General features: G+C 42.3%; 2 protein-coding genes across 4 annotated transcripts in view; both read right to left on the bottom strand.

Annotated features, from left to right (window-relative positions):
* Positions 1–10,195, bottom strand: part of IGSF5 (immunoglobulin superfamily member 5) — a 32,780-nt gene extending 22,585 nt beyond the window's left edge. For all 3 annotated transcript variants that reach the window (XM_069872154.1, XM_069872163.1, XM_069872146.1), the window contains exons 1-3: positions 10,075–10,195; positions 1,481–1,801; positions 165–473 (exon numbers count right to left, since the gene is read on the bottom strand). In XM_069872154.1, coding sequence (XP_069728255.1) covers positions 165–473; positions 1,481–1,801; positions 10,075–10,132 — 688 coding nt within the window. In that variant the 5' untranslated portion in view covers positions 10,133–10,195. The remainder of the gene's footprint in view (positions 1–164; positions 474–1,480; positions 1,802–10,074) is intronic.
* The window catches only part of SH3BGR (SH3 domain binding glutamate rich protein), a 614,594-nt gene that overhangs the window by 531,708 nt on the left and 63,197 nt on the right, over positions 1–19,689 (bottom strand). The window lies entirely within an intron of this gene.

The following is a 19,689-nucleotide window of genomic DNA, read 5'->3' as shown; positions in this document are numbered from 1 at the left end:
GAATTGAGCCCCAAATATTTTTCAGGTTGTGACTACTGGGTCTTGATTCTATCACCTTTGCTTATCTCATAGTATTTTATTTGCAAATAAAAGACTTCTCAAAATAAACAAAGAAAAAGCACTTGAAAAAACATATAGGCAAAGTACAACAAACATTCACTTACCTATAGTAGAATTGCAAAAAATAACAGTTATCGTTGCAATCTGAGGATTAGGGAGTGCTTCTATGTCAGCTAAACAAGTCAAAACCTCAGTGTCCGTCGGAGTCAAAGTTAGGATGCTCAGGGCATTGTGGAGGCCATTAGATCCTTGACTTTGCTGGGTAACATACCTTGACTTATCAATGAAAGAGTCATTTGTCATCCAAGTAATGTCTGGAGCTGGAGCCCATCCTAAGGCTTCACAAACAATTTCAACTGTTTTGTTCTCTGTTACTGTTAGAGTGCTATTTTTGATGAATAAAGATCCATTAACTGTAGGAGGGAAAAGATGTTTTGTTCCTTCAGAATATTTGGCTGCATTGCTTTCCTGCTGAGAGTTTTAAATCTTATCTTGCTACCCAGAAATAGCTATGACTTGAGATATGAAGTAAAAAAACAATCATTATTAACACAGATATACCATCTGCATGATATAAACATGCAGATATTCCAACTTCATGGGGATGTTGTCCAGTGTGTCTAAAGCACAAGTCTCATCTTTCCAATAAAAAGCAGAAAATCACACTTTTTACCCATCCTGATGTATCTCCAGGTGAAGGACAACATAATGGAATGAAAGTGTTTCTCTCTAAATTTTAAGTACGCTCAGGCTTTATCAGGAAAGTTTTACAGGTAGGTGATGGTATTTTCTCACTGTATGAAGCATCTCCTTGACAAATAGATAGTGTCTGGTGATTAGATCGTGCTTTACTGGCTGCACTTTATCACTGCTGATGCCTCAGGGAGGAGGAATAAGGCTCATACACAGGGGCTTGACACACAGGAACGTTTTGTTCCTTGGAAATGGTAATTTGCAGCAGCAATCATATGAAGAGTAGTGCCTTGTGTCTCAAGGGCTTTACTTCTACAGGCCATTAAATCAAATTCAAACTGGATACAGATTGATTGTTGAGTCAGAAATCAGGAGGGAGGTCTGCCCTAAAGACAACAGAAGGTTCTTGTATAAAGATGTGCATATGGGGTAATCCGTACAGTTTCTAGCCCAAAGGTCATTTCTGAGTGAGTGCTGGTGGGCCTTTAATCACAGAGAATAAGAGATGCAACAGAAAAAAACAAAGGCAGTTCAGACCTTTGTTAATGGCACTCTGAATGTGACTCTGAAACCTGCTTTGGAAGTAAAATTAAGACAAGGAGGGCAGGAGGCAAAGGATAGTAAACCAGAGCATGTACTCTTTTGCAGGGATAATTTGGGCAATCCATCAGAGGATTCCTTTAAGTGCAATATACTAAAATAGCTTTCTATTGATGGCTATACGCACCTTGAACAGAAAGAAATGCAAAGCTGCTCTCATTAGGTTTCTGGGTGCTGCATTCAATTTTTCCAGAGTCACTCAGCTGTGTGTTGCGGATGATGAGCTCCGAGGTAAACGTATCGCTACTGGTATAATTTTGAGAGGTGAAGCGGTCTGATGTTTCAACAGCTCCTTGAGAATTGATGACAGTGAGGACAGGGTTTCCATTGGACAGCCAAATGAGAATTACCCATCCTAATGACACAGTGCAATTAAAGCGGGCTTCTGAACCAGCAAGGACTGTTGCATTAGTAGGGCCTTTTATAACAGAATAACAAAAGCCAAAGCCTGGAAGGAAGGAAAAATCACATTCTGTAAATACATACACAACACCATCACCAAAGACCTTTGACTTAATTTTTACTGCCAGCAATTTAAGGCTAAAATGCCAGGCACCCTGGTTCAAATAGTATTATTCATGCGGAACACATTAAGCACTTAGTCATGTATCTGGAAAGGCTGTCAATTCAGCCACTTCACCTCTGACAGTCATTAGTACTTGATACTTTCAGGAAAAAGTTACTTGTCTCATTTTCTACAATGCCTATCAGTAAGTAGTTGAAATGTGTGTATGGTGAATTCACGTTGCAACAAGGTAATGTTAATCCCACAGCAGGAAACATTGGTCAAATACTACATTGTTATAATGGCTCCTCAAGCCCATCATGACAAACCCAAGAAGTAGAGGTCTATATGATATGTTATAGCTATCTTTATGTTAAAGACGTTAAAAGTTCTTAACCAGGTCAGAGATGGAGATGTACAACCTAATCTTTCAGCTCCAGTTTAGATTAAATTGTTTTCTTCAAAGATAAATTTGATTTTTGGCCTTTCCTTCTCCCACTGCAAAACCACTTAAATGTCTCTCTTCAGTTTTATCATTTTGCTGAAAGAAAAGAGTTCTGCTTTTGAATAGGAAAGTACATAAGTTTTCTAGACTTTAAATAAATAAAAGAGTATGTAAATGGTCCCCTTTCCATACTTCAGACTGTGATTGATTTTTTGCAGTCCCATCATATATCCTTCCATGCTTTTTAGACTATTTAACTGCCTCTCCCCTTATTCCTCATGCATGCATCACAACCAACCTCCCTCACCTTCTCAGGCTTTCTGTTAGCTGGAGCTGCTGTAATTCATGAGTTTTTCTCCTTAAAAGGTAGCATGAATTTCAGCTACTATATTTCAGAACTGAAAGTTGATTTCTAAGGAAGGCATTCTGTTTTCCTTTTCTACTCAACAGACCCAAGGCCTCCCACTGCCCACAGAAGAATGAATGTGCAGCTGTTGCCCAGGCAGATGGTGGATCCTCTGTGCGTGGGAAGGCAGAAGCACTCACTTCTACCAAGCAGAAAGTGAAGAAAGAATGAAGGCAGAGACTTTTTTTCAAAGCAGCAGCTGTGACTTCAGACCCTGAAATAGCTAGTGGAAATGGGTGCAGTTTTGAAGGTGGACAAATCTTAAAGGATTTCTCAGAGGCAGAACACCATATACCTTAGTCTTCACAAGGGACAAAATTTCAAAGGGTAAGAACAACCCATATTATTTCATTGATGTCTTAAGGAACAGGACCTGAGAGAGCAATGTGGTGTGAAATTAGGAATTTGCTTCTTTTCATCCTTGTTCTTAGTGATCCCTTTAGATTTTGGCTCAGTTCCCCAGAGCACGCTGCATCCATGTGCAGTAGAGCAAAGACATGATGCCTTTCAAAGAGGAGTGGCTGACCATAGGGTAATTCAGATTGGAAGTGACTTCTCCAATCCAGCCTTCCTGATAAAGCAGGTTAAATTCTGAGATTAGACCTGGTTGCTCATGGCTTTATCTAGTCAGGGACTGAAAATTTCCAAGGATGGGGACTGCTCAGTTTCTCTGGGCAACCTGCTCCACTGCCTGACAGATGTCACTAGGAAAAAGCTTTTCCTTGTGCCCACTCTGAACCTCTTTTGTTTCAATGTATGCCTGTTGTCTCTTGTCTTCTTGCCACTCACAACTGTGAATAGCCTGGCTTTATTTTCCTGGCAACCTCCTTGTAGATACTGCCAGGCTGCCATTAGAGACCTCACTGCCACTGCTACAGGCTGAACAAGACCTGCTCCGTCAGCTGCTCCTTACAGTGCAAGCACTCCAGCCCATTTCCATCTTGATGGCCCTCTACTGAACTCATTCTAGTTTATCAATGTCTTTCTTGTATTGGGGAGCCCTAAATGGTACGTTCTCATAAGCCAGTCACTTTACTAAGGCACTGCCACCCCCAGCCCTGCTGGTTGCAGGTGGAGTGGAGGGGGGCAGAGAGGACTGCCATTGCAGTTTCTGCCGTCAGGAAAGTTCACTTCAGGCTATAGCTCTTTCTCATCCCACATGGCTGCTATCATCTCTTCACCTGCCTCTAAATTTGACTCTGCTCCCCTTTGGCCTGGTGCTTACCTGTGCCTCACTGTGACAGAGTTGCTCTCTGATGGGGGCATTGAAAGGTTTTGGTGGGAAGGGACTTTAGCAAATCTCTAGTCCAACTGTCTGCTCCAAGCAGAAATAACTACACAGTTATCTCCAAGGACGGAGGTTTCACAAGCTCTCTGCAGACCAAGCAGTCCCACAAGCAAGATTATCCCACCACTGAGTTTTCCATCACTTACGGGAAACATTCATGCTGAGGAAGTGCCAGAACTGCCAGTGCTACCCCTAAAAATTCAGGCTGTAGTCTGCATAATTACAGCAATTAGGTACTATAGTCCATAGCAGTCTAATTAAAACTCTGTCTGCAAATTTGGCCTGAGCATAAGTGTTCAATTATTTTCCAGGAGAAAGAAAGTCTGAAAAAGCCATTACTCCCTTGCTAAGAGTATTCAGGACAATGAAGTGATTTTAAAAGGTTTCATTCAGCCCAGGTTTTGTACAAGTTATGTAGTTTATTCATTATCAGAGTGATTATAAATTATTGAAAAAATAATTTTTCATTCAATCAATAGCTGACATGAGTAGGGGAGAATATGCTGTATTGTTTCACACAAGAGAGAGGTTTGATAATTGCATAAATGGAACCAAAGCCCAATCTCCATTACAATATTGCAACCAGAGCCTTGATGAACCCACCCATAGCATAGGGACTGTAATCTCATTGCTCCACTGTCAACGTCATTTGCTGATTCCTAGCTCACATTTAATCCTAGGCAGTGTATATGTAACCAGGTTTGTGCCAAGAATTCTTCTTTAATATAAATAGCTCCTCTCCTTCCTCCCACCTGCTGCATGTATTTACAGACAAGAGCCTTTTTCATTCTTTATTTTTCAGTACTGTACAAACCTAGCTCTCCCTGGTTCTTTGTATGATTGACTCTGAGTTCTCTCATGTTTACAACAACCTTTGCAAAGGTTTTCCACTACCTGGGTTATGTTACCACTGCCATGCACCTCATTCTCCGAAGTATATCTGTGTGTGAGCTATAAAATATTAAATGAAAAGCAAACTTCACTTCCACTGATAGTTAATAAAGGCAGATAAGATACAGTAAAGTATATCTCTGTTCAACTTTAATGGCTAATTTTTTCCAGTAGCACTTATGCAAAGTTCTCTTCAGATTTATGAAGGTGAATTGAAATGCTTCAAAACATGAAACATCTTAAAGACAAACTCAGCAATCAAATCATAGAATCATAGAAAGGTTGGAGTTGGAAGGGACCTTTAAGATTGTCCAACCACCTGCCATGGGCAGGGTCACCTTCCACTGGATCAGGTTGTTCAAAGCCCCATCTAAACTGGCCTTGGACACCTCCAAGGATGGGGCATCCACAGTTTCTCTGGGCATAACTTAATATGTTGCTTTATAAACAGTTAACACAACAAAATGCCTAAAAGCCACTTCCTCTCTTTTCTATTTGTCACTCTCTGAATGCTAGGGATTGACCACATGTCAGTGGATGGCACCATTTACAGAGCTATGGGTTTTCTAATGAATGTGCACTGATGAAGTGAGACCATTTGTCATGTCATATGGCCCTCTTTCCAGATACTCAACATCCAGTTGTCATGATTTCTATTCATAACTTAAATTACCAGGGTTGCAATACTGTCCTAAGCTCAAATGTGTCTTCGACTAATCTACTTTTTCTTGATTCATATTTTAGCCAGCCTTTACAATACTACTCCCAGTACAACTTTGGTGTCAATACCATGTTCACATGCTGAGTTTTTTGTATTTTTAGGCTTTGTTTGAATTCTTCCTAGGTGGCTGAAGTGGACATAAACAGCTACCATGATGACAAATGCAGCCATGAAAAAAATTCCTTAGAGTTAACACCAAAATGCATTTAGTTGCTCATGAAACAGGAGATGCAGTACTTACCTATACCGCTTCTCTTAATGCAAACTGATCTCTGTGCATTTGCAATTTATTTCTATGCCTGTGCAAACTCTTCTCTTTCTTAAGCTGCCATGGTTCACAATGGCTCTGAATAAATAATGCGACTTTTAGTACACTGCTAGTTGTTAATTAATCATTTGCTATGAGGTCATGTCTGTGAGTTCCATTATAGTCTTGAAATTTACCCCTAAACATGAATACTGAGTGATCATCAACTCTAAAAATACATGGCTAATACTGCTTTTGTTTAATCCAGACAGTCACAACAGCGTAGGTAGGTAGATATAAGTTATTCCTTCATTTATCTAATATAATATTTTTTTATTAGCCCATAGGTATGGTAGGATCTACATCATCTTTCACCAACAATATCTGCTACAGCAACAGATAGTGATTAACATCTATGAGCTAAGGAACGGGTCCATAAGCCCTGGGGATCCTATGGGTGGCAGGAGGACTGAGGAGAGGTACATAGCTCCAGCTTGCCTCCATTTAGATCTCAGTAAAGTCACTGCACAGTCAAAAAAGGAGCTTCATGAGCCTTTCCACCTGCTGCCAAAGCATTTTTAGTGGTTTTAACTTTGCCTCATTATCTTTTTGCTTCTATTTTTTGTCCTGCAACAGCACGTGGAGTGCAGAACTAACACCGCGTTTCACTGTCCTACCCACATGCAAACTCTGATAACATAGCTCCTTTAAGGTCAAAGAGGACATTTGCGACAGAAATGGGATCTAAACCCTGTTATCAGTGCTATAAGCTGGTGCTATCTGTCCTTTTGCTTCTTGCACTAAGGAGAAAATTTTAGTGCTAGTTTCATTTACATACTGCTTGAAAAATACCTTGCAGATCGCTGCTTTTAGACAATTCAAGGCCTCAGGCGAGGTTGTCATTGCACTTTACAGGAATTTCATGTTCGACTCTCAAAGCTGGTTTAACATCTGCTTCTCCACACACAACTGATAAATCCCACCCTGGAAAATATAATCTTTGCAATAGGGAAATGTTAGGCTGTTTTCGTGATATTGCACTACCCCTTGATTTTTGAAGAACAAAACTGAGTTAGGACACCTCCTCCGAGGCACATCACTAAATATTTATAAAGCAGTCACCAGTGATAAAAGTTTGCTTAAACTGATAAGCATCTATGGTATATCAGTTGCTTAATCCTTCTCGACAGCATGCAGAGTATCTACCAACTCCTTTATAAGCTGTCACACAAATACACTGTCATATCACTGGGGGTTTTGAAAAAACAAAAATGCATCTCATTCTTTGGATGATGACTGCACTGAGGGAATCTCAGTGCCATAGAACTTCCTTTCCCCTTCATCACCAATGTTTTTTCTTCCCCTCTTCAACTAATTCTGAAAGACCATTTTTTCATGCTGAAAGTTTCAGCAACAAAAGCAATGAGACATGGCTACCTTCTTTTCCTTCCCTCCTCTTCTCTGTTGAGACTGTCTTTCCTCTTAAAAGTGACCTATTTGGATGTAGCACAGCTAAGGACAGGATGGACATGGATGGACAGTTTTCCATAATGATTCCATTTTTTTCGAGCTGTATTTAAAAATAATCTCTTCCTTTATACCCATATCAACCTATCATAAGCCCTGCCTTTTATCCTTCAGTCTCTGTCTTCCTCCTTTCCTCCCTTCCTTCTCTGTTGCTACTGTTTGTATTTCTACATTTTTTTTCTTCCAGTCCATTTTAAATTACTTTTTCCTTTTCACTGTATTTTCTTATTCACTCCACCTTGTCTTCTGCCTTCCCTGCCTCATTGCTGGCCCACTGCTTCATCAACTACTCTGCAACAAATTGTGTGGGATTTGGCAAGATATTTTCTTCAGCACATATCAAGTTTATTTCAAAAACCAACAACCCTGCAGCTGAGCTTTTTGAAAATGAAAGTAGGTTATAGCTTGTCAAAGCCTGCAGAGAAGGACTAGCTTGTTTGCTTACGTTAACAAGACTTTTAAAATGTTTATAGGATGTTTCTGTCAAGTAATACCAGTTTACTGGTGCTCGGCAACACATATTTCCACCCACCTCCGCAGCCTGCAGGTGTGTCTTCCCATCTCTTCTCTTACTCACTGTTTGACATCTATATCTTGTAGCCTCTCCTGGCTCTGCTGCTGGACTGCACTGCATGTCCCTCCTGCACTGTCTCTTGTCTTGAGTGGTGAGGGTCCCCAGGCTGGGAGAACTGCAGCAGCACCACCACCGATACCCTGGCAACAGGCTGAGACCCCGCACTGCATCTCAGCCCTGAGGTGTGCGATACTATCGCTGCCAAAGGGCATGTGGTGCCCACCCACAGCGATGCTCAAACTGGCTGTGCCGTGCAGCCGTCTCAGCAGCCTAGTCACACCACCCAGCCTTGCAACTCACAGCATCCCAACAGTAGCGATACTTCTTACAAGAGCAACATTTGGCTCTCCACAACACACCTCTCTGGTCTGGGGTGTGTTCCCGTGCCTGCGCCAAACAGTGTGGGCAATGCCTGCTACCCCAGTACAGCTTCCAGCTGGGGCAATAAAACATCCATTGCAGGCATGTTTTACTAAAAGCATTAGTGAAGGATAATAGAAATCCTCTAAAACATGTACTGCTCTGCTCTGGATGCTTAGGAAGACAGTTCAAGAAAAAGAAAAAAATAAAAACCAAAAACCGAGGCTTCCTTGTTATAACTTCTCACTGTTCAAAAATAAGAGACCTAAGGGCTGCCAGAGCCAAAGATTGCTCTTGCATTCATGGATTTATTTTCCCTGATACTTGTTTTTAGATTTTTGCAGCTTATTGATAATTTGATTTCTCCTATATGCACTGACCATGAGCTTTACTATTTAATTACATGCTGTGAGGCAAAATACATTCTTGATTTGTCTCAAACCTTCTTTCTGATACTTCTACTGGTTACCACTAGTTCTTTATGTCAAGAGAAATTGTGAATAACCATCTCACCATTCACCTCCATATAAATAGTTGCTTTAATAAATGTTTACTGTTCCTTCTTTTTTACAAGCAGAGAAATGTTCCAGGCTTATGAAGGCTCCCTCATACCTCTGATCACCTCTGTCACACTTTATACCTTTCTCAGACCTAGTGAATCCTTTGTGAAATGGAAGAGCTAACAAAACATCCAGCATTCAAGATATAAGCTTTCTGCAGATTTATATAATGCGAGGTTTCATGGTATTGCTCTTGCTGAAGAGAGATTTTCTCTCTTTCAGCAATTTACTCTTTCCAAATTATCTATTCTTTTCCAGCATTAGACTTCTTCAGTTAAGTGATACTTTGCAATGAATGTTTTATACTCCTTTCTTACTTGCTCACTTGGCATCATGACATTTTCTGGCAAAACTTCCTGGTCTCTTTTTTTGGATTTGGCTGCCCTAAGTAATTCTGCACCACCTGCAAAGTCTGCCACCTCACAGTTCACTCCTCTTCACTAGGTTGTTTAAGAGCTTGTTGAATACCACACATCCCTGTGCAGCTCTACTGGGAACACCACTCTGCTCAGAAAACTCAACGTTTATTCCTGCATTGTGTTTCCTTTCACCAGTTGTTAAGCCATGACAATGCTTTGCCTCTCATCCTGCTGCAGCTCCCTCTTTTCAGAGCCTGCTAAAACCCCAGGTACATGATAATAAAAAAAAATAAAAAGAAGCTTTGTCTCTGTTACCCAACTAGTCACTTCATATTCACATTTTCTTTAAAGCTCTGTCATCAGGGTACCTTTTATATGAAGTCACTTTGAAACTCATGGATTTGAAATGCAAATTGGAAGCAAATTAGCAAAATGATGATTTCCACATATTTCTGGAAGCAAAATCAGCTGCTGATATCGAGCTCTCTACAGATACCCCCTTCAAAGCAGTCCCAAACAGGAGGAATATCAAAGCAAGGAGAGGAAGAAATAAGTGGGATATCCCTGGTCACTCAAGTGGGAAGTGAGAGAGGGCAGCTTTCCTATCTTCTCCCCACTCCATCCACTGCTTACTTCTGTATACTGAAGCCCAGTCTAAGCCATTAGATCATTCAGACTTGAAATGCACACTTAACAATTTGAAACACTTTAAATAATCCCCCTCTAGGACTGACTGTTCAATCTGTTATCACCACTAACTGCCACTTACATGGTTTTAAAATTAGTTCACGCATTTTGCCCATGGTGGCTCGTTTCACAGGTTATGAATGTGTCCTACCTGGTAGCAAGGCTGTTAAGATGACAGAAAGTAAAATTAATTTCTGGATCCTCTCCATTGGAGCATTCTCTCCTGGTCTCCAAGGCAGAAAGCCACCAGCGGTCACTGCATACTTGAGCAGAAGCTGAAGAACAGAATGTATTAGGAAACGCAGTAATGAGCTGCTGCTTTGTGTTCTGTGATAAAATGTGACTTTAAGTGACCTGTATTACCAATAAGGGGAGAAGATTAAATGCCAGAGGGTTTGGAAGGCGAGCAATAACCTTTCTCAGAACAACTGGTTCAAAAGAAGTAGAGGAGCTTTCTTCAGCAGAGAAATCTCCTCCTACGGACCTTCTATCTCGTGCCCTTAGTCCCTCCTGGCTATTACAACACTACTGCTTTGGGATTGACTGTGTCAGGGGAGCTCCATCTGCACCATTAAAGTTAATCACAAGCAGCTGGAATAAGTAATTCTCTAAGCTGCCTGCAAGTGCGTGTGCGTTGTGTGTGTGCTTTCTGTGCCACCACTGACATCCTGGCAGTCTAATGAACACTGTCCTCCATCATTTACTGTCACGCAGGACAACACTGCAAGGTGCCAGCCACTCCCCTGGGATCAGAGGGGAGCAGTTCTCCGTATGGAGATGGGGTTCTTACACCTCCTTGGCAAAACAATGCCTCCTGCACCAGGCAGACTTCAGGAGAAGTGGGAAAAGTTTGGTTTCATATTTTCCTGTGGGCTTTACTCCAAAACTAGGATTGTCATTCATACATTTCCAGGGAGATCTTTGTATCATCATTGCTGTGGCAGTTCCATTAGGCCCTTACTGCACAGAGGCCACTCCAGCCAGAAGGAATGGCTCTTGCCACCCTGGCCTCCCCATGCCACCCACCCTGCGGCAAGGATGAGGAACACCAAATCTCCTCCCAGTTCCCCAGACTGAGCACTTATAAAGACTGCTAGTGCAAAGAGGGTCCCCAGAATTGTTTCTCTGAGCCCGAGAGTACCTCTTACATCCCAAAATAAAACACCACCAGCTCTCCATTCTGGTCAGAGATAAGATACAGAGCTTGGGTGGGAGCCATCACCTTACTTCTGCATTTTCTGCTTTTCCAGTATTTGTGATTCACTCGTGTGATATTATTCTCCTCCCCCTCAAAATATGTGGGAGAGAGTTTGATGGTGCTGCTTGGTTTACAAAGTTCTCAGCTGGGAAATTGAAGTTTGTCTTCATGGAAGGGATACGGGATGAAGGATGTGGTTTTGTGGCCAGCCCAAATTTCTTGACAGGAAAGTGGTTTTGATTTTGGTGGATGTGCTTTGCGGCTGCTCTGTGCAATGCTTACATATTAGTATCACCACAGAGACGCCCTGAGCGAGTTTCCTGTAACAAGCATACTTTTTCAAATGCCCTTTTGCTGAAACTAAAATCACACCAAGGCACAAAATACAAAAGCCCTGGCCCCGCTGTTTTGCTGCCCTTAAGCAAGCAGTTCATTTCACAGTTCTGTGCAAAGACCCAGCATGAACTCCCAGCAGGGCTTTTGTGAAAGCACTAGTGGTGGGATGGTGAAAGGGTGGGTGGCAGTGCCTCTCACGGGATACCCGTGTAGGAGGAATGACCCACACACAGACCTTCCCTGCCCACTGCACCACTGTAAGGAACAAAAAGCAATTTTGCTGTCTTTCCAAGCACATTCAGCTGCAGCATCAAGGTATACTAGAGCGTTGCTCACCACTCAGTGCTTTAAGCTGGGGGTCTCAATGAGTTTACTGCAGCATTTGCAACCTAACCAGCTCAGATGGCAGATTGTTCCTGGCCTTCCCATTTTGCAAGCTTTCAGTTTACCTTGCCAACTTAAAGGACAGGCCTGTCAACTAAGCAACATTTTAAGCAGAACCTGTGGGCTTATTTCCCCATCTGAGTGTTGGGAGTGGAGTCAGTTTGTAGTCTGGTTTGGGTCCGCGCAATGCGTTTTGAAAGTTCCCCAGCAGGCAGCTGGGATGGAGGGTGACCATGCACTGCTTGGAGGGATTTCTCCTTGCTCTGTGATAACTCTCAGCAGGTACACAAATCAGTCGGTAGTTTTTAAGAGTTAGCATTATCTGTCGTACAAAGAGAAACAGCCCAAGTAAAGCAGCAGGAAGCAAATCTAAAAGCCAGGGCCATGTCCTCTTCCAGGAAGATGTGATCCCAGGCAGGTTCTACAGGCCGGGAGAGGACCCTGCCAGACAGGACAGTAGCTTTCATGCCTCCACTTACAAATCACTGCAAGATGAGCCAAGCAAAGTTTTATGGAGAAGAATAAACCTTCCAGAATCTTATCCAGGCTAAAATCAGTAAATAGCTTGGGATGAAGCAAAGCGAGGAAGGAATGCAAGGGATCTATAAGGTTTTGTTTCACTTTGTTTCAAAATGGACTTTCAAAGGCCAGGAAACATTACTCAATCCCCAGATGAAACAGGATATTTTGGCTGCTCATGAATTAAGCGCCGGGGATTTGGTTTGAGCTGCTTTTCACCTTCTCTGCAGGTGCCTAGGCGACTCGCATTGCCAGCGCTGCCGTGCATGTGGGGGTACCCGCTGCTTACAAGCTTGCAGCCCCACTCAGGGCCCACTCCCTCCCACCCGTGTGCCGAAGAGCAGGGGATAATACCGATACTATTTCCTTACAGGAGTGGGAGCCGGATCCAGCCTGGCGCAGAGCAGGGCTCAGAGGTTTTGGGCACGCCGCAGTGCTGGAGACACCTGCCCCAAGCGCCAGGGTGCACAGAAGGAAATAGAGGCTGCAAAACACCCCATCTCACCCCACTGCCACCAGCCAGGGGCTGGCTCCCCCGCTGTGGCAGGAGCAAGCCAGGGGGTTAAGTTATCTTTCAGCTGCCAGCTCCTTCAGCTGGGAAGGGAATAATTGCTCTGGAGGGGTTACCTGGATTGCTTCCCCGGGCGTCTCCGAGACTGCTTTCCCTTTGACGACAAGCCCTGCTCACACCCTACGCTCAAGGGACGCAGAAGGAGGCCAATGGTATTCAATGGGGAGCCCTGGGCCAGCACTCACCTCCTCACCCCAGGGAAACCTCCCTCAGGCGGAGGGACAGCTTCCCAAGAAGCCGCAGGGAAGGAGCCCTGACCTTTGCTGCCTCTCAGCCGCTGAGCTGGAGACAGGCGCCTGCTCTGACATTGTCCCTGCGATACGGTGAGGCAAGGATTGCCTCTCCCCTTCCCCCCGCCCGAACACGCCTGTCGCTGTGTTAATATTTAACTGGTCCCGCAGCAGGAAGTTAGGCACAGCCGATGACACACACACGGGAGCAAATTTCACTCTGTCCTGGCCCAAAAAGCTGGGTGGACGCCGTTGCGTGACATCTCAGCCGTGTCACTTTGCCATGACGTCATGGGAGGCGCAGGGTTTATTTTCCCCCGGTTTATAACTGCGCAGGTGAGTGTGTCGGCGTCCTGTGCCAAGGCCGGAGCTCGTCCTGCTGTTAGAACGCTGCAGGTAACAAGGCAGACAGCAGAAGCTGTCAAAATAGGCCCTTACTGAGAGGTGCAACTTTATAGGAAGTTGATGAGAAAACTGAATGAGGTTTCCATCTTTTACTGAAAATGCAGTCCTCAAGTTTTAGAGGGTTTTGGGTTTTCTTTCCATATTCCCTTCCTCCTTTCAGTTCTTATTTTGGGGAATTCTTTACATTAGGTCAGGAAAACATGCATTAAAATGTTTCATTTAATTCTGAATATTTTGTGGTTTGTTTGCTCAGTTGAATCACAACTTTTCCTATCACTTTGACAGTTGTGTGTTCACCAAAGTTGAGACACTCCCTCATGAGAGATGCTCTTTCAATGGCTGCAGTCTTCATCTTCCGCTTAGAGCCAAACTGCATCCTTCACATTACACCATCATCGGTCAGTGAGTTGAGCTGACGCAACACATCAGGGTACTTCGATGATGAGTCCATCTGCTGGGAAGCTTAACTCATAAAGAAGGGACATATGGCATTCCTGAACTGTATTTACTACTAAGCAAGGTAACAGAACAAGTAGATAATCTCTGATTCACTGATTCAAAATGAAAAAGTTCAGTTCAGCAAAGAGAAATGAAAGAGTCTGTTTGGGGGATTTTGATCAGTTTCCAAAATTAGATTTCAAAACCTGTGCTTTATTAGAAAAAAATACCACGCAAACTTGTTAAAAAAAAAAAAAAAAAGCTGTGAAACCTGCAGGAAGTTTTTTGACCAGGTGTAATTTAGTCTTTTTGCTTCCTTGCTTTCCCAAACATCTCTTTTTTTTTAAGCCTAAAGTCTCAAACTTTTGTTCAACAAGCATCCCAACTTTCACAACAGTGTTTTTGAGATATCTTCTATGCATTTTGATTTTCATCCAAACAAAGCTAGAGGAAGAAAAGGGAAAATATCTAATAAGAAGATTCCATCTCTCGTTGCCAGAGTAGGAAATGAGCAGAAGGTTAGAATGGATTGACTGGATTTTCGGCCTGAATTAATGAAGATAACTCTTTGTATAAATGCTTTGGAAAGAATAATAGCTGCTTTTAGAACTCTTAAAAATTATAATTTGGCATTACTGAGAAGAGATTGGCTCTGTCATCTCTGTAATTGCTCTTCAGGTAGATTTAAGCTGCTATTAGATCCCCCTTTAACCTCTTTTCTGCCTGACTATAGCCTCGCCCCCTCAGCATCTCCTCACCAGTGCTGTGCTCTGGACCTTTGCCTGCTTGATATCCTGCCACTGGACCCTCTTTAGCTTCTCTTCCTGCTACTTGAACTGAGGGGCACAAAACCACACATGGATTTCCAGATGTGTCTAGTAAAGGAGAATAGCAGTTTCTCTGATTTTTCTGGCAACACCTCTCTGAATATGACCTAGAACATCATTTTCCATACCTGTGCTGAGAGGGCATTGTTGGCTTGTATTTACCCTGGTGTTCATTTCACCCAGGTCTCTTCATCAAGATTTCTATCCACTGACACGTAAGCAGCACTACTACAGCCTGCACCTCAAGTTTGTTCCACCTGATGTGCAGAACTTTGTGCTTTTTCACACTGGGTTTAATGATGCTTCTGTTGGTTCAGTCCTCAAGCTTATCAAGGTCCCTTTGGATGTCATGTTGCTGCACCTGTGCTACAGCTGTCGTTATAACACCAGCTAATCACAGGCTGATCAGCTATCTCTTTACCACGCTGTGGTCTGTCATTGCTTGGAGATTAGCTGTGCCCTTAAACATGTACACGCATAAAGATTCATACACCACTGTGCAGGCCCTCATCACAGGCATTTCATTTCCATCCCCTCAATATAAAGAGGACTGGTTGAAGCCTGTAGTGGGACGTGGTGTGTTGTGGCATAGAGTACCCACCATGTTTACCACCTGCTCCGCATCTGGCCCCAGTGGGAATCATCAGGAGAGCACCTACCACCTCCACCCACACATACACTGGCTTGGTTTTCATCAGCTGAAATCTTTCTGGGAGAATCTGGTACACAAAGATTGGTTTCCAATGTCCTTTGTTTTCCCTGGGGCTGCTTGGGCTATGAACACATGTATTTATATCCAATTAGTTATTTCTCACTGCACTTGTTAGTTCTTTCCATACTTTGACTTTCCAAATGAAGTGTGATATCATGATGAATAAAAATATTGGCACTGGTTAGGATGTGCATGGGATAAGACATTATGCAGCACAGTAAAGTATACAGATCCCCAATCACTGAGAACATCATGCACATACAAAATTATCCATGCTCATGAGCATTCGAAAGATCACGTCCTAAGTTTACCAGTTCAATGCAAATGGAAAATCATTTTGTGAATCATCAGCCTGCATACCAGGCAGATTTCTACCTCCCACTCCAGTTTCTCTAGACACTTCTTTCCAGTTCTTCCTTTTTCTTCTGCCTGTGTGTAGGAGGATTTCTGCCCGTTTTGGTTTTTTTCTTCCCCTCAACCCTTCCAAATTCTATTTTGCACACCATATAATCTCTTCTGTATGGTGTGTAGACTGTGTAAACTGCTGGAGCAACCATCAGTGTTTTTTGTTGTGAGTCGTGTTAGTCTGAAACATATGTCTCAGCAACTTGCTGTTCAAAACCATGTAAGAAGCCCCAAACTAAATGGACTTTCCAAGAGTCACTTAGTGAAGCTTTCTGTCGTCGTCATTGTGGCCGTGCCTTTTTTATTTTTTTTCTTTCCTCACAGGAGAATTAGACAAATTTTCATGATGGCAAATGAAGAGCATTTAGGCATCTTGATTTGTAAATTACTTCTAATGAGCAAGAGCACAGCAGGGGAAATCACCAGTCCGTACACTTCCATGCTGTACATTAGCTTATTTAGCTGAGTCAAAGGAAATATGATTAGAGGATGTGAGCATTAAAATAGCAGAGAAAAGGCACTTACTTACAAATACAACATTAAAGCTGATTTGAGGTCAGTACTAGAAACAGGAATAAAGTTCTTCATTTCCCCATGGAAACTGGCTTGAAAAGGTTTTGAACATTACAAAGACCTTGAGAAATGATCCCCTATTAAAAAAAATAAATGTTCTTTTCTCTAGTGAAGAACAGGAGAATTGAAACATCTAGAAAAGACTAAGATAAGAGACAAGCTGACCTAGTGACTGTATTAGCAGTGTCTATCTTGATGCCTACAGGACACTTCTCTCTAGTAGCCAAGCAGGACAAAGAGATGTTAAGCCATAACTTTTCCAAATCTGCCTCCTTTATTCTCCTCTTTCTACACTCCTACATCTTTCCACTACTGCTTGCCAAAATATTTGGTTCTCTGAAAGGCATAATTCTCATTCAGAACAGTTTTTATTAGTGTTAGCTATAGAAGTCACAGGTCCTTCTCTCACAAGCTTTGGTTTTCAAAAACTTTTCATTAATCTGTTAATATATTGAAAATTCACCACAGTATTAAGCTTTGATTGACATTTCTCCAAATGCGCTAGAAGAAAATCTCTAGAAATAACAAGGCTGTGCCATTTCCTCTTTCTATCACTTTTGTGACTGTTGAGATGCATTTTTCCCACTTTGTTTCCACTTTGTAGGGTATGAGAACTCTGGAGACCCACATCTACTTTCAACATCAAACACAGTGAAGCCTCAATGCCCGCTGGGGTCCTTGCTGCCTACTACAAATATATTTATATGAAAAATTAGGATACCCTGCATTAGGATACCTCTGTTGCACAAACAATAGTGTAATGGTTGTCTCTACATTTTAAAAGAAACTTCAGTTTGTAAAAAATCGTTTGCTGAGTGAACAAAAGACAACGACTGGACAGGTAGATTAATTATCTGAAAGATACGATGTGGGGCTGTGGGGGCACGTCCAAAGAAGCTGCAATCTTTATGAATACCAGTGACCACCCACAGCATGCAGAACCCCCTCATCAGCTACTGCTAGGCAGCTAAGACACAAGCATCTATCCTGAACTGTTCATCAGGGATTTTTTCTGTAGGGTCTAAGGTAGGCAAGGCATGTTAACTTTTGGTGAATCCTGCCTCATTATTTTGACTACAAAGTAGGCTGAAAGACTGTTAGATTCGGTGTGCTGGTTTAGCTGCAAATGTTAGCGGAGAACAATCCCACCAACACAAAAATGTCTTATGTTGATCTGAGGAATCCTGTTTTATCTCCTTCCTAGAAAAACAGATTATCATCGTCTTGACCTAAAGAGTCATGAAGTGATGCTACTGTGAATCAAGGCTTGGATAAATCCTTAAAAAGCTCATAACACCAGTACAGCTCATCTGATTTTTACTTGTTATTGCTCAGTTTTTTCATAAGCATTCTCTTGCTGTTTTTTATAAAGCCATGACTCTGTGAAGAACTGCTGTGGGCCCCTAATGAGGAAAGCTTTGGGCATAATCTTCTTCCAGACTTTCACACACAGGAGGCCACAAGATTAAACACTTTATTTGCATAAATATCCTTGCAGTTTTTATTTGACATTAATAAATCTGTACAACTGGAATGTAGTTCTTCAGTACTGTCCTGCCAGCACTCCTTCTGAACCGCATTCTATGCTTCCCCTTTGGTAGGTGCATTCTTCCTCTCCAGCACTGAAAATGATGTTGAGTTATAGCTGGTAAAATGAAAATGTCATAACTCAAGGAACATAGATGAATACATTCATCATGGAGACTAGGTGACAATAAGTATTGAAAGAATATTGAAAGAAGATGCAGCTTTGGTCCCATTAGGAGGAGTGTACATCTAAGAAGAAAAATTTTAGTGCTTTCTAATACATCAGTTTCCCTGGCAACATTTTCTTTAGCTTTAGAAATGTTTTGTCTCTGGTCCAAATAGTTAGCTTAATTGCTGTGGTTATCACTCAGTTTGTTCTAAGGAACCTTACAATTTATGATAGCATGCCAAGAAAATGTAAACACCATTCTCTACGCTCATTATAACCACAATTACGTTTCTCATTATTGCTTAGAGTCACGATTTTAGACTCCCTCCAGAGCTTTACATGCACAGCTAAATTCTTCAAGGAGTTCAGACAAAGTGCAAGTCTATCCAGACCTCCTTTAAAACTGGTGTGTTCAACACTTATCAGCCACTGCTCAGTAAGTCCAGCTCTGGACATGACAGATGAACTGTGCATAATCATTGTCAGCGTTATGCATACACAAGCACGGTGCCCAGAACTCCAAACCCCACAGGGCTTACCTAATAACGGCAGCAGAACTACTGAGGGAATATGAAATTATACACCTTTTCTTTCTTTCCTGATGATTTTGCAAGGTTACCGGTTATGAGAAACATTAATACTTACACCTCTGAAAACAGAATATTAACGAATATTCCCTAAGTGACCTGCAGGTATGATCCAAACTGACACTGCAATGATGAGAGAGCAGATTATCACCATAAAAGCAGGCAGTATATTGGAAGAGCCATATTTCTTTTGCATTTTCATTAAATGCATCCTTATGACTGACATCTCACTGCTCCCTTGGGGCATTCAGTTAAGACCAACAAGTAGAAATGGCAGGGTTTCTTTCCCAGAAATAAATATCTCCTGTGCACTGTATCTGTGATACCAAGTCTCTGACTGAAAGCTGCTTTTTTACAGTAAAAGAACTTAAATCCCTGGCAGAGATGGTTTCAGATATTCAGTTTCTCTTTATGTGACAGAGTAATGGAAGTGCTTGTGATCACTGCTGGTTTTTGGCTTTCTTTTATAGAGGACCAGTAAATTTATTTTGATATTTAGCTATTTCCTTTTGCTACACTTATATACAAAATAAGATTGTGTTCAAAATAAGCCTTGGGAACTGGTGAGTACTGAGATCTCAAGAGTATAATAATGATTGATATGTTTATAGAGTAGAGTTTCCAGTTTGCTCATTTCCCCTGTCCCAAGCAGCACTTTCTTCAGAGAGTTGGAGAATATAGTACCAGTCAGTTGTAGTGCCCTCCAGCAGCAAACCCCCTGCCACTTGGATTACACCTACAAGACATGCAGAGTTCAGCCTCAGCATATGGGGATGGGATCCCCAGAAATGGACTGAGAGGGCAGGTGAGCACAGAGGTGCATTGCACACCCTCACCCGCAGCACTGAGCTCAATCTGCCAGCAACGAGCACAGATATTCTGCTG

The sequence above is a fragment of the Phaenicophaeus curvirostris genome, chromosome 1, assembly GCF_032191515.1.
Source record: "Phaenicophaeus curvirostris isolate KB17595 chromosome 1, BPBGC_Pcur_1.0, whole genome shotgun sequence".
Lineage (NCBI taxonomy): Eukaryota > Metazoa > Chordata > Aves > Cuculiformes > Cuculidae > Phaenicophaeus > Phaenicophaeus curvirostris.
This window is presented reverse-complemented; position numbering and strand designations above follow the sequence as displayed.